Source organism: Sylvia atricapilla, chromosome 26 (assembly GCF_009819655.1).
Source record: "Sylvia atricapilla isolate bSylAtr1 chromosome 26, bSylAtr1.pri, whole genome shotgun sequence".
NCBI lineage: Eukaryota > Metazoa > Chordata > Aves > Passeriformes > Sylviidae > Sylvia > Sylvia atricapilla.
In genome coordinates, this window is record NC_089165.1 from 2,711,492 (window position 1) to 2,727,116 (window position 15,625).

At 42.1% G+C, this 15,625-nt stretch overlaps 1 protein-coding gene across 2 annotated transcripts; it reads right to left on the bottom strand.

Moving 5' to 3' along the window:
• Positions 1-213: 213 nt before the first annotated feature.
• On the bottom strand, positions 214-15,614 carry LOC136371845 (scaffold attachment factor B1-like). 2 transcript variants are annotated; one of them, XM_066336150.1, is made up of 21 exons: positions 15,327-15,536; positions 14,517-14,601; positions 13,029-13,093; positions 12,663-12,941; positions 11,486-11,548; positions 10,673-10,700; positions 9,233-9,734; positions 8,756-8,802; positions 8,158-8,258; positions 7,170-7,319; positions 6,975-7,075; positions 6,368-6,504; positions 5,730-5,818; positions 5,072-5,208; positions 4,195-4,488; positions 3,595-3,732; positions 2,827-2,866; positions 1,993-2,105; positions 1,122-1,234; positions 847-913; positions 214-686 (listed from the first exon to the last, which is right to left on the bottom strand). In XM_066336150.1, exons 1-21 carry the CDS (start codon positions 15,519-15,521, stop codon positions 560-562), a joined length of 2,871 nt encoding a protein of 956 aa, XP_066192247.1. In that variant the 5' UTR covers positions 15,522-15,536; the 3' UTR covers positions 214-559. The 2 variants fall into 2 exon arrangements, 1 of the variants encoding a protein (XP_066192247.1); XR_010745412.1 differs by lacking the exon at positions 1,122-1,234 and having other exon boundaries at positions 615-686; positions 15,327-15,614.
• Positions 15,615-15,625: the final 11 nt, after the last annotated feature.

A 15,625-nucleotide genomic window follows, 5' to 3' on the forward strand; every position in this document is an offset into this window, starting at 1 on the left:
ATGACAGAAAACTAAAATGGAAATGCAGCAAGAATATTTAAACTTAATGGCACAAAGGAAATAAAGACAGGCAGAGTCTGCCAGGCCCCTCCACATCCTAAGTGTCACAGATCTATCACTTCTCTTCAAACCCCACACTGCTAAAAGCAGACTGTCTCTTTAATGACTTTTAAATCTATCATGAGGTTGCCAAAGACTCCAGAAACAAGAAAATAGTAGCCATAAACCAATTTTATTATTTTTGAAAAATGGAATGTTTCACTTACAGAAACTTAAAAGTGATGTTTGACCAACACCATGTTCATTACAAACGGAAAAAAAAGAAAACCCACCCCAAAAAACAACAACCAAAAAAAACCCCAAAACAAAACCAACAAACCCCAAACCAAGTTGACACAGTATGTGGCTACAGTGCAGCAGCAGTCTTGCCTTTTTTTTTTTTTTTTTTTTGTGTGTTTTGTGTTTAGAATCACAAACTCAAGGTGACCCTGGGTTAATAAAACTCACGACCACTGTTGGGTGGCAGTAATAAAAATACACCTATGTACAGCGAGCGCCGTCAGTAGCGGCGGCTGAAGCGGGGCTCACTCAGCCTGTTTGTCCTCTCCGGGCCTGCAAACACACCTGGGATCCCACTGCCCTGCAGCACCTGGCCCTGGCTCCCGGCTGGGGTGAAGCCTCCACGCCTGCAAACAATGCCACACACATTGGATACTGCCCAGGGAAGTGTATACTCTGAAAGAGGTTTCCTGAATTTGTTGGGTTGGTTGTTTTTTTTCCCCTCCCAATCCAGGCTTAAAGGTGTTTGTATAAAAGCATTATGAGCATTCTGACAGAGTTTCTTACCCTGATGTCCCTCCTCGAGTCATCCCATGGCCTGGTCCTGACTGACCAGGCATGCTTCTATCACCACCTGATACAAAAAGAGAAAAAAAAGGGGAAAAAAAAAAAAAAAGAGAGAGAAAAAAGAAAAATACAGGCTTTTGTGTTTCCCTAATAAAAATGTCACCTCGTTCCCAGAATTTCATTTGCTTTCTCAGTAATTTAACTACCACTAGAAGGTTCAGCAGCAGTAATTGACAGAAAAAAACCACGATCACACTGGTAAGCAGCAAGTGTACCTTGCCATCTCTCATGATCCCGTCCCATCACTCCTCCATCCACATTTCCCTGCCATGACCGATCTTGATGCCCCTCTAACTTTCGACCATGATCTCCCCAGTCACGTCCATCTCTTAAAAAAATAAAAGAACATCTTCTAGGTATGTCCCCTACCCACTGAGCAGCACAGGGTAAAGCCAAACACCATACCCCATGCCAAAGTGTGTTAAATGGTTAATCAAGCTGGAGCTGGAGCCACCCAATCACTGCAATCAGAACTGGTCAAAGAGAAACAATGAGAGACACTTGCTGAACAGCATCCTTCACATAACAGAAGTTGTCTTTTTTGATCCAGAGACATCATGGATATTGCAAAGGACTGAAGTACTTTGGCACAGATCAATTCATTGGCTGCCACTCCTCTGTCTGAAAATTATGCAGCTGGACTATGCCCAGCTTGATTAACTGGCTTAAAGAGAAACCACTGTGGTTCCAGCTGAGTCCAAGTTCTCTACCCCCACCACTGCAGAGACTTCTCACTCAATTTCCTTTAAAACCTGACCACTGGCCATGAATGAGACTCGTGTAGTCCTTACTGAGACATCAGTAAATCTCATCTGTAGGAAGACTGACTCTCCATCTGTAGAAATCAAAGTTATTTACAGGAGAACCACAGTCAGGAGCTGAGCTGAGCAGCTCTTTCCTCACTACAGTTTCACTCTCCCAAGGCATGTGGGAACTACATGTGGCAACTCCCTGCTCCTCCAGATGCTCCAAGATCTGGAGAGAGGATTCATACTTGTCAAGCTGCTTACTGCTGTCACCCTTCAAAGGTTCACAGAGGAAGTGTTAAGAGCCCCCAGTGACTTCCCTGATGCGCCAGGCACTCACCGGGTTTGTGGGGGGATCCCTCTTCCCTCACTCATCCTCCTGTCGGAGCCGTAGCCCCCCCAGCTGTCCCGGGAGTGCCGCTCAGGGCCCCCGTGCCGCTCGTCCGGGTAGTGCTGCAAGGCAAACAGGACACACACGTGTGAAACAACACAAGGTTTCTTCCAGGATTGCAAAAATTCAGCTTTTTGGATGTTGTTTTTCTGTGAGCTGTCAGAAAAAACCGTCGTGTTTTTTTACAGGTTCATTCCAGGCATTTATTTTGTTGACTGACATGGATCCCACACTGTTCACTGGTGGGAGAGCTCTTTTTTGTTTGGTAAAGTTTTTTAAAGGCTTACATTCTTGGCTTCAGATTTTTAATTTTTACATAGAATATCTGCCTACTCCTTACCTCTCTTCAGAAATGAAAGGTTTTAAATCTCATTGTGGCATTGATTTTCATACCTGTTCTTCTACAGCCCTGTTTTATTATGGCACCAGTTATTTTATTTAAATAAACGTGAGAGAAGGCACCCTTTGCCTGCTAAGTAAATACAGAAGCTCTCTTTTAACACCTAAGATGGTCACCAAAAAGCTTTTAGTGCCACATACCAGCCTGAACAAATGGTCCCATCACACAGAGGTTTCCCCTTGCCTGTATCTGAGGCTACCACCCCAGCAAGCAGGTAACCTAATAATTTACTTTATGCTCATTAGCACACAAAATTAGTTCTATTTAAACATCAGAGCTGAAAATTGTGTTCATGCTGTGTGCACACTGTGCCCAAAGCAAAAAGGTTTTGGGGTCAGCTTGTTTTGGTTTTTAACTAAAGCAGTAATTTGGTTGTAACGTACCTGCCCATCTCGATCTGGAATTCCCCTTGAACAGTCTCTCCTGGAACAGAAAAGTTTCAGTTGAATCAACACAGAAATTACAATTCCAATGTCTGCATGAAATAACACGTGGAAAGTTAATCTTCATTAGGCTGTACATCTGGATGCTAACGTTCAGTGGCAAGATAACTTGAAAGAGTTCTTGTTTCACAGCATAAGAAGAGATCAAATAACACCTATCACTGTATGCTGGGTAAAAAGGAACCACTGAGGATGGCCAGGAACTCAGTGACACCAAGGGAGAATATTGAGGGAATCTACCAGTGTCTGAAATGAGTTACAAGCAAAAACAAACAGTACAGTTTTCACCAGGGATGCTCTGAGAGCAAACAGAAGTCTCAATGGCACCACGCAGAAAATATTTTTCCATTCTGTGGCGCTAAAAACCTGCATTAGGTGGGCTCCAAAGATGGAAAGAGGGAAACTTTTACAGCAAAAGGAAATGGCTAAATTTTTGGGGTTCAGAAAGTAGACTTCCATACACCTGGAGAGAAGCTGTTCTATCTCCAACAGCTGCATCATGGTAGACCTGGTTAGGACTTGGATAATAATTTTATGCAGCTTCTTTCTGTCACTAATCCATGGAAACAGAGGATCACAAGCACGTGTGGAATTAAACATGAGAAATGCACAAGAGTGATTTCTTGTACTCGGCTGACACCATTCAAGCTGTAAGACAACACCAAATTTCGCTGAAGGCAGAGGAAGAAGAGGCAGTGCCTTGCCCACCTGTCCAGGCAGTGGTCCTGGTAGCGGCCGCGGTCCCTGTGGTCGAAGTCGTGGAAGCGATCCTGCCGGCCGAAGTCCGAGTGGTAGCGGTCATCCAGCGCCAGCCGCTTCGCCTCGGGCCAGTACGGGTCATCCCGCCTGCACACGGGGCCACGTCAGCAGCAGTCCCACAAACAGCTCCCCTCTCCTGCTCTCTCAAACCTCACTCAACCCAATAATTAAAAATGTATGTGTGTTAAGCAGGAGTCACATTGTGGTTTCAGAAAAAAGTTGGTTTAACAAAACCACCCTAATTTCAGCACATGCTGACATCAGAAGAGAATGAGTATCTTCCCCAGTACCACTCAGAGTTGATACATACAAGTTACTACTCTTGGTCATCCCTCTTTGGGAAATAAGAGTAGAGCAGAACAGTGCTTACAAGTGTACAAGCACAGCATTTGCGCTTCTTCAAATTGCTATTACTGTTAAAAGCAGCATGTAAGGAGTCTTTCAGCTGTGAGCTCCCACAACTGCCTGATGCAGAGTGCTCCCCGTTTCCACAGGCTCCCGGAGGGGATGTGGCTGAGGAGTTTGGAGCTCCCCTGCCCTGCTCCTCACCTGCTGTCAGGATCATAAGGCCTCCTCATGGCAGATCTCCGCTCCTGCTCATAGCGCAGCTGCTCCTGCTGGCGTCGCAGCTCTTCCCTCTCCCTCTGGATTCTCTCCTGTTCCCGTCTCCTTTCCTGCTCTATGTGCATCCTTTCCCTCTCCAATCTCTCCCTCTCCAAGCGCTCTCTGTCCAGGCGCTGCCGTTGGAATTCCAGTCTCTCCCTCTCCCTCTGGAGCCTCTGTCTCTCATCCCGCTCGTGAATGGCCGCCAGGCGCTGCTCCCGGTCTCTCCTCTCTCTCTCTCTAATTGAAAAGAAACACTTGGTTTTTAATTGAGAGTCTTCAGTCCAAGCTTTGCTGCTTCTTTGTTTTGGGTGGGGTTTCTTGTTTGGTTTTGCTTTTTTTAAAAAAAGAAGTTCCTATGTTCTCCCCTTTCTTCCCAATTAAGTAACAGCTTAGGGGGAAACAAAAAACTCCATACAGATGACAGAAGCAAAGGTGAGAATTCTGCATAAGTAACACAGTATCTACTCTTAAGTCAGGTCTGAGGAAGCTTTTAGAGACACAGCATGTCCTAAGACAGAAATCTGACATACAAAAAGTATTTACAAGCTCCTGGGGAAAAAGATCAAGGAAATTCAAATCCGGTCAAGTGGAACACAAAGCCTGAAGGCACCTACAGAAGTTTCATGAGAACACTGATTTCAGCAGTAAAAGCCTCCATGACTTGGCACTATGTTTGTCCTAGCAGTAATTAGCATGAAATCAATCTGAGATATCCCTGTTGGAGGGTCAGCACAGCACTGCTTTGAAGCCTGTTCAAAACACAAACCAGGTAAGGGAGTGAAAAATGCCATGTAAGGTTCAGAGGGAACTGGGAACTCACCGGCGCCTCTCCGTTTCCCTGATTTCTCTCTCCCTCTGCCTCTGTCGTTCCCGTTCCCGCTGCTCCTTGATTTTATCAAAGGATAAAATATCCTGCTTCTCCTTGCTCTCCGATTTGCGGTCCTGGCTTTTTGTGCTCTGAGATGAATCAGAACAACACATGAGCTGAACACGCCGCATTTCCACCTAAAACTCCGAGGCAAAAACCTACAACTAGGTCAACCTGAAGAAAACAGGCTACCCTACTTTGCCCCAGAGGTAAACAACAGTGGAATTCCAGGGAAAAGTACCCAGAATTTGACCACAACTTCTAAATGTTACAAATAAATACTAGGGGAACACAACCTGACTTGCACTGATTTCAAACAACACACACCAGGAACGTTCCAAGCTCAGGGAAACACATCATCCTAACACCATTTTCATATTGCAATGCACGTGAAAAAGTGAATTCTTCCACTAGGTCAGCAGTAAAAAGTATAAAAAAGGTGATACAGAAGCACTTCCCCTCTGCCACATCATTAACACCCTGATGCTTTTCAGAAAGTGATAAAAAGATAATTTTACCAATAAGCAAGACTAAAATCCTTCATCTCTGAGCACATAAATCTATTTGACACCTATTTTTATACAAAAGCTTCTCTGGAGGTTGGCCTTACCCTCTCTTTTGATGCAGAGGTTTTCACACTAATAACTGGCTCTCCTTTAGATTTATCCATTACCACTGTCCTTTCAGTTCCTCGACTTGCTAGAAAATAAAGTAGAGCAAAAAATAAATGGTACAAAAGACATTCAACAATTCTTGCAAGATTCAAAACTGTGAAGATACTAAATAGCAAAAAAGTTGTTTTAATGAAGTTTTTCATAACATACGGGTCTTATTCATGATTTAAATCGCTTGCCAAGATTTGGCCAACTTGAGGATGGGCAGTAAATTTGTCATAAAATTACAGCAGTATTGTCTGGCAGGAATGACAGCTAAAAGAACACAAATTTAATTTTTTTCTCCTGTCCACAAAATACATTCTTTTCCACAGTTAAAAAAAAAAAAAAAAAAAAAGCAGCCCACAAAAAGGTCACAACCACACACAATATTAGGTCTAAATCCAGTCACAGTTCCATGAAAATTATGGGAACTCTGTTCTACACTATTAGAAATTGAAGTCAAAATTTTCAAGGTGTTTTTTTGATGCTTGGGTCAGTTTTACTAAGTAAGCTTCTTTTCACTGAATTATCAATCACATCTAATGATATACAGGTATCCTTGAAAACATTTCTGAAAGACAGCCAGCATCACCTGATTTGCTTGCCCTGGATCTATCAGAAGATCCAGTCTTCTGTTCATCCTTTTCTTTGCCTTCTTTTTCATCTTTTTCTGATTTCTTAGCATCATCTTTTTTCTCGCTCTTCTCCTCCTTCTTAATACCAACAGACCTACAAAAGGCAGGAAAGCAAAATGCCTCTTTCAAAAGCAACAAAGCACTTGAAAACCCAATGTTGGAAGCATCACTCACTAACCACACACTCAGTCTACCAGAAAGAGAGACTGAATCTAGACATATTTGTCAGTTAAAAAAAGAGTCCAACAAAGTCAGATCAGAGGACAAATGACTGGTAAAAATAATGGTTTAGCTAACAATAATTTGGTATAGTATCTCCTGATACAGCTAACAAGTTTTTATACTAACGCTAAAGAGCTTTGTACTTCTGAACAGAGGATCAGTTAAGATGCCCTTACTACTGTAAAACATCAACCAACATCAACTTTCCAAGTATTATTCCTATTTCAAATGCAGGATGAAATACTAAATCAAGATTTATTAGTTACTGTTCAACTTGTTCACCTGGCTATATTTGAAATGAGTGGTTTAAAGATCAAAAAATACAACAAAACAACACTTTACTTCTCAGATTTGGACTCTGCAGAATGGTGCCTGTCTTTTTCCTTCCTTGTTTCACCTTCCTTTTTGTCCGAAGGCTTTTTTCCTGCTGGTTCATTTTTTGCCTAGAAATTCAGCCAGAAATATTCACACAGTCAGAGACAAGAGATTTAAATTGCATGCTTTTGATTACACTGCCATGAAATAACTGCCACTTACCTTTTCCACAGAAATCATTTTACCATGCAGCTCTGTTCTGTGGAGGTGATTAATACACTTGGTGGCCTCCTCAGATGTTGACATTGTCACAAAGCCATAGCAGCGAGCGCCAGGACTGCGAGCATTTGTCACCACTTTTGCACCAACCACCTTTGGGAAAAAACAAAAATATTCTGTGTTTGTTGGCCCATTCCTAAATAAATTCTAACTTAATCATCATTTCTTAGAACAGTTTGGATGGGAAAGGACTTTTAAAAGCCATTCAGTTCAATCAATCCCCTGTCACAAGCATGGATATCTTCAATAATGCAGCTCAGAAAATTCATCTTCAAATTGCTGAGCAGGTCAGGAGCTTAAGGGAGATATATACAGAGAAGGGAGAGTGGTATAGTAAAAACCAAAACAAAATCGAATAAACAAAACTACTACCACCTTCTCTTTCCTTACAGACTATCTGTGCCCACAGACTACAATCTCTGACAGGCAGTGGCACTTAGTGACATAAACTTTTAATATTACATTCAGAAAAGCTTTTGGCAGAAGGAGAGATGGTCACAAAGAGTTCCCTTCCACAGCTCCTGCTCTTGTATCCTAGCAGGCACTGCAAAACAAGTGCAAGCGTGCCCTCAGAGACTGGATTTCTCCAGAGAATATCCCTAGAAATAGAATTATTTAAAACAGCATTAACTATTGCTGGACACTCAAGACATTATTAGACTACTACATGATGATCTACCAGTCTCTCCTGTAAAGAATTGCCTCATTTTCACAGGTATCTGCACAGATTTTGCAAACTCCATCTCTGCTCTCACCCTTCCCTTTCAATCTTCTTTATTGAACTGTGCTCCTTTCAGATACAGTTTCCAAACAACACAAAGTTAAGAACTCAGTCTGCCCAGGGGCATTCATTAGGGGAAAATAAGCTAAATTTAAGTTCAGTCTTTTAAACTGATAGAATTGTTTGTTAATTTACATATCCACTATGTACCTTTCCATACTTGCTGAACAGATTCTTCAAATCTGTAGCTCTAGTAGAGGAGGAAAGTCCACTAACCCACAAATTTCTGCCAGAACCACTTCCCACACGGCCTGGGGCACAGAAAAAGCAAAATATAAAATACCATGTAAAATACAAATGCAGCAACACAAAATTAAGAGTCCCAAACCCCCTATATTATTCCTTCACAAAACTCTTCCACTGCAATTTTAATTCTGCCTCTTCCATTCATTCTTAAAATCAAATTGCAGGCTACACACTGCAGCCTGCAAAAATGAACATATGAAATCCATAGTGAATGTGCATTTGAACGGCCTTAATGAGTCTGTAGCTACAGATTTCCTGTACTTCAAACCCTTTTAGGAGAATTATAAAGTATCCAATGTTAATTCACAAGAAAGACTCCTTATTTAAAACAAACTCAACTCTGTTAACAGCGCTACAGAAGTTACAAGAAACTGATATTTTAAAGATACATTTTGAAGGGATGTGTAACAACTGCATTGAGAATTCACTGAAATAAATCTTCCTTTTTACTCCAGGTTCTGTGTACATAAAAAAAACCAAAAAACCCCAAACATACACCTACCTTTCTCATCTTTTGCGACTGCCTTTGTATCTTTGTCTTCAACAGGGCTAAAGACAAAACACCACATTATTCAAGAAATCACATGCAAAAAGAATATTAATTCTAGACAGCACAACTAAAATTGGATACCTACCAGTAAATTAGTTCCAAAATAACAACTATTATTGGCATATTTCTAGAAGAGTGACAGGAAATAGGGATTTGTACCCCTAAACGGACAATTCTGTTTGCAGATGACAGGAATAAGTGTAATTTGGGAAAACAACCTTTTGAAGGTTGAGGAAGGAAAAGAAATCAAACCCACTGCTCTTAAAGAAAAAAAAAATACATCTATACATGGAGAAATAAAAGAGACCTTTAGGAATAGGCTACAATTTCATCAGTCTCGGAGGCCAATTGAAGGAAACAGCTTATTCGCATCACTTAAGGACCAATGATAAAAGATAGCATCTGGTCTAGAACGGAGAAAAAACAAACCTCTTTTTCTGATCACCGCCCTCACTGGCTGAGGACTCTTTAGTGGCAGGGGAAGATTCCTCAGAATTAGCTTTGTCTTCTGCTCTCTTGCCATCTTCTTTGCTATCTCTGGCTTCGGCACCTGCGCCTTTCTCCGCTGTCTCCCCACTAGAGGCTTCCAGGCCTTGGGAGCGTTTGCTACTCTGATCGCTTAGGGTCTCTACCACTACACCTTCAGAGTCCGGGGCCTCTTCCTCGGGGCTCTGTTCACTTGTCTCCCCTTTTGCTACCACTAAACGCTTTGCTTCCTTCCTTGCCAAAGCTTGGGCCGATTTGCTGTCCAAAGCTAAAGCATCTTCCTCCAGCTGAGCGGCAGCGAGAGCGTCCTCTTCCTCAGCCAGCCTCTTGCCTGGCCCCGCGTTACTGGCTTCCTGCGCACGCGGCCGCTCCGCTTCGGGAGGTTCTTCGTTAAGTAGCTCAGATTTACAAGTTTCCCCCAAAATGTCGAGTATTTTCTCATTTTCTACGGATTTAACAGGAATAGAATGGCACAAGATTTAATCACCAGGGAAATACAGCAATCACAAATGTGGAACTGGCAATGGCTGCCACACTAACACCAAGAGAACTGCTAAGCTACACAGAGATTGGAAAACCCTAGTGTACACAGTGTTACGCCTACCACGCTAACTGCTCTCTCACACACTGCCAAATCAGCCCTACCACCTCAACAGGCAAGAAAAATGCCCCCACAGATTTAACAAAAAACTTCGGGCTCAGCCTTCATATTCTTCAGCAAATCGTTCAGCTCTGTTTCTTCTCTAGTTAGCTTCCAGAGTCCGAGATGCTTAACTGAACGTATCAAGGCACTGAGAGTTCAATTTTCCAAATTTCTGTGAAGTTCCTTTAGCAGAGACAGTCCAACATGAGAACTGGGCATCTTCTGGTGGTTCTGTGTGTGTTTGCAGTCCAGAAAGCGAGTGGGATCTGTAGCAAATTCCTGTGATGGCAGCGTGTTCCTTCTTCTGAAGTCCAGTCACTTTAATTTCTGTTCTGCACCAGAGCTCTGCACTGCCTACACTCCTGGATTTATATTAATTCACAGAACCACTGTACAGTGTGATATCACAAGATCTGTTTTCAGAACCTTTACATCTTTAAGGCTCGTTCCTTAACTTCACTCTGCAGTAACAGTTCTAGGGAACCATTTCATGGTATTAAACACATTTTCCAAGGGTGGTTATTCACAGATCTGGTGATATGACTGGGTTTCCAATCTCTATGACCCTGCATGACCTGGATTTTCCACCATAATAACGTACACTACAGTAATGCATTTAAAAAAAAGAACCATATAAACCAAACAGGGACGCAAAAAGCCTAAATGAAGAATGAAACTGTTTAAATGCCCAGGATTTTCTTCATAAAAAATCAAAGTAACCAAACAAAAGCAAACAGTACCTGGCTCCAATGGTAACTCTTCAAGTTCCTGTAGTGAAAAAGATTTTAAAAAGGAGAAATATCACTATTTCATAAGTAAGATGCTATTCTGAGTGACATCTCTTAACCACTCATTACAGGAGAGTATTTAGTTAAAGCATTACTATAATTCACGCTATTTTAACTTTGAAAACATTTAACTCTAAACAAATTTCTCAGAAGGCTTGAGTTTTTAACATCCTCATAGTTCCACGAAGTCTGTGAGAACTTTAACACCTCTCAAATTCAGCCACCTGCTGAATACATGGTACACATTCACATGGGTAAATAATGAATGTAAGTAGCACAGAGGAAAGCTTATCTTCATGTTACTCTTCTGTAACCTGTATTTTTTAAAGTCTCCTTTTTGCATCTAGGATCAACAGAAACACCAGCTTCACCTGGAGCTGGTGTTCTTAACCTACCAGGAATCACCTGGAAACAAGGCCAGCATTTCAGGAATGGACAGTTCCAGCTTTCTTCTCACCGTGGGATTTGGACATTTTTAGTGGAGTTAAACACAATGTAAGGCACTGAGCTGGTATTTATACGAGATGAAAGGAATCCAATCTACCACCAAACTCAGTATGACACATAAATCATAAATAAATATATATATATGCACATATATATGTGAGCTGATATAAAGTCTTTGTTTTTATGAATAAATTAAAAGGCATTAACTCCTACTCTTTGCAAAGTAAGAATGCACCCACTGTACGCACAGTTCCAATATACAATATTATATAGCATATTTTATGCTTTGTTTGTAAAGAAAAACTGGCTACCATTTACCTTTATTACGGTTAAATCTGATGAAGAAGCATCTAAACTGTTCCCAACATCTTCAAACTCTACCTTTAAAAAATAAATGGGAGACATCTTGTTATCTATGAAAGAATATTGTGAGTGAAACCTGAATGAGAAACTGAAGACTTGTATTTGCACTGACAGCTGTTATCCAGCAAACACATCCAGTATCCAAAGTAACCAATAATGGTAAAGACTGAGTGATAACTCCTAGGACTTGTCCTGATCCCCACTGACTGAATAAACTTATTTTATTAACTCCTAGCTATGATGGTCAGATCACAAAGATCTTTAAGTATGGGGATTCCAACAGCAAAATTTCTCTGATTTGTATCCCTGTCACTTACAGCAACAACACACAGCCAAAAAACCTACAGGTCTTGATAATTACTTCTTTCACTGATAAAAGCAGCTCATAGGAGCTAACCTGGCCTCAAGACATTTACTCACTCAACCCCCCCCCCTTTTTCTGAGTATTTCCATTTGATTTGTGTAGGACAAGGATATGCCTGGGAATAGAGGGCCAAGCTTATTTCTGCAACTTTGGAAAAGAACTACACAACTTTAGAACCTCAAGTCAATGTGGACACACAACTAAGAGCACTAGTCCCCCATTAGATGAGGCAGAAGTAACTTTTCCAAATACTTTGTTGTACATTTTAGGAGGTAAAACACTTGATTTTGGGAAAAGGGATTATCATCTTGCCCAATGTCAACAGCCAGATGAACACAGAAAGACAACATAAAAATACTTTCAGCAACTGAGTAACTTCAAGACCCTAACTTAGCAGAAAAATAACCTTGAATATAATTTCATGAATGGTGTTGCTCCATTGAGAAAAAAAGCTACATTATTTGTAGGCCTCATATGTCCTCTACAATAAAGATCTAAAAATAGGAATAATATATATAATTAATAAGGTGAAGAAGAGTTCAAAGCATGATCACAAACAAATGCTCTGTAAACTGCTATGAATACAATCACGTGTACAAACAGCATTTACGTATTTTAAAAATTAAGACTCATTGAGCAACAACCATAAGAACCAGTACAGTCCCAGATTTTCCCAAGTACTCTTTAGCCACCATTTTGCTATTTAATTTATAAATAAATAAGTTTTAAAAAGAAAACTCTGATTCCGCACACATAAGAGATGCATACCATCACTATTGGTATTTCTCTTGATTCTTCTTTAATTTCTGAAAACTGTGGGGAAGCCTCCAAGTTACCTACAGCATACTCAGTAGGCTGATCTGGAAGTTCTTTCACTTCTGCATCAGCATTTTCTTTACTATCAGACAGCGAGTCAAGAATATTATGGGCACTGTAATCATCTCCACAATCTACTGCATTGCCATTATCTATTTCAGCTTCATCTAACACACTAATATCCATCATGTCAATATCCTGCAAGTTATCGAAACTTGCTTCAATATCGTCCTGTGAAAAGAAAAAAAGCACATGTCACAGTCAGGGTGACTTGAGAGCCATCTGCCATCAGCCCCCTCCAAACCCAGCCCCCTGTACCTGCCCATCTCCAGAATCCTCCTCCAGGCCGTTGTCTTCCACTCCCTCTTCGTCTGGCCTACGTCCTAACGACATTATCATCATTAGAATGAAAACAGGAATTATAATTGTGCCATTCCAGCTTTACTTTTCCACCAGAGTTGGTGTTCCCTTCAGTTTTTCCCCTGTTTCTCACAGCTGTTTGTTACTCCCCCAGTAAGTGACAAACATGCCACACAAACAACACCTGGCAGGAGCTCAAGCTCTGTGACCTCCCCAGAACATTTGGCTCAGCTCAGATTGCAGCAATTTATTACCTCAACCTTTCGTTTCTTTTCAGACATTTACTAGAAGAGGAAAAAAAACTCCAACCAAACAAAATACAAGACAAAATAATGAAAAAAAAAAAAAAAACAAACCCCACTCTACCTGTGAGTGTTACTGCAGTGCTCTGTCCACTAGATGGATGTGAATTATCTCAGCTGGCATGACTGAAAACACTACACCAGCTTCAGCACCAAAGAGCAGCTCCTCAAACTCTGAGCTAAGCAGCTGTTTAATCTTTAATGGATTTTATTTTCCTCAAAAACTACAAGCACGTTACAAAAGTGAGAGGGGTTTAGGAGCCAAGAGGAACATTTAATCTATTTCCATCCCAACACTAGAAGTGCTGTAATAGACATCAGGTGTTTTTCTGAGACTTGAAAATACATAGGATTCCAAAGATCTCTTTCACCCAGAGTTGTGACATTTGCCCTCTATCTGGTCAAGAATTCACATTTTAGCCTGCAAGAGTTGCACCATCACCCCAAATCAGATGTAATGGCAAAAATCAAACAAATTAGCTGGTAAAACAGTCGAGTTTTACCTCACAAATTTACACTTTGTGCAAACCAAATCTAGTAATGAAAATACTCTTTCTAAATTAGTTATTTTGCTCAGCTCCAATGCAAACTTTTGAACACTATTTGCTTACAAAATAAGATCAAGTTGTGCTAATTGACTGATTTTAGAAAACCAGTAAATTACTTTCTGAAAATAAGGATTACATAAGACTGTCTCACTACTACAAAAACCAAGCATAAGGCCTTGAAAACATATCTGACTTCAGAAATTGATTAAAACCTTATCTTCTGGGAAGAAACCTGCAACTGCTATTAGCTATAAAGCGTAACAGTACAGAGCTTGTTTTGCACTTGCCAGAAACTCTGCATTTCTACGTACACTGATTCAGTGTTACTTGGTAATTCTTAAAAAAATTTCAGGGAACTCTGAAAACAAATCAACAGATCCTTCAACATTTCATGCCTTATTGAATCACATGAAATTCTCTGAAAGAAGACTACGAAGTTGACTATTATATCGCCCATCCCTAGAAACGTGAGCACTAATGTGGGGAAAAGTGTCAGTAATAAAAAAAAAAAAGATTTTGAAGGCACCATTTCAGTAGTGAAATTGGTGAAAAACTCAAGGATGATAAGGTAGCAAGCATCTCTAACTGCTCTGTACCTTTGCTGCTTCTTTTTGGAGTTTTCTTCATATTTTCCGAAATCATTGGAATTTCATCAGGATTCCCTCCTTCCTCCTCAATAGCCTGATTGGGGCAAAATAGAAAAACAGATATAAAATCACACATTAAAAAAATTCATTTGTACGTTTTGGTTGAGTTTAAGAGCTGGGCACCAGAGGCTGAAAAATTCCAAACCATGAATCAGCAACTTGGATAAACAAATGAAAGCACGCAGAAGGCAATAACATGTTGGTGTAAGGTTTCGGGAAAGCAGTCAGCAAAAAAAGCCAGTCCCACAGCATTTGTGACTGTGCACAGGCACACGAGTTGTTGTGACAATAAAAACCTCGGCTCTGGGAAACAGCAAGTAGCAGTTCAGAGAAGGGGTTCCACATGCCATTAACACACAACTGTTGTGATGAGGATACAGCGAACGGGCTACAGCTGCCTTGCCAGAAAAACATCAGTACGCAGCAAAAAGCCCGACAGAGAGCCTACAGCACTGTAAATCCAGGAACTCAGAGAACAGCAGAAAACTGTGGTGCACGAAGCTACAAATACTCGGGCCGAGTGCCAGGGCAGACAGCGAGCACTGGAATCACTCGGTGACACTCCGTGACAGCGACAGGCGCAGGGCGAGCCCGGGACGGCGCAATGCAGGCCCGGCCCCGGCGGCACCGAACGCTCGCACGGATCCCGGCGGCCCGGCCGCTCTTTGGCGCCATTTTCCTCAGCGGTGCCCGCCGGGCCGGGGTCGCAGCCGCTACGCCCACCCCTGAGGCAGCCCCAGCGCGTCCGCCCGCTCTCACCTTCCTCAGGCGCTCCATGAGGACGCTCTTGTTCCCGCCGCTGTCCAAGTTCCGGTGCCTGAGCTCGGCCCGCAGGTCTATCACGCGCAGCTCGCTCAGCGGCCGCCGCCGGCTTTCAGACTCCGAAGCGAGGGCGCCAGGCCCAGCCAGGGACGCAGACTCGCCCAGCCCGGCCGGTGAGTGAGTCTCCGCCATGGGCCGCGGTTTGGACTCGCGCGCGCGGGGCGAGGCGGGGGGAAACCGAGGCGGGAGCGCCGCAGCCGCAGCACAAAATGGAGGAGCCCCGGAGCGCAGCGGAC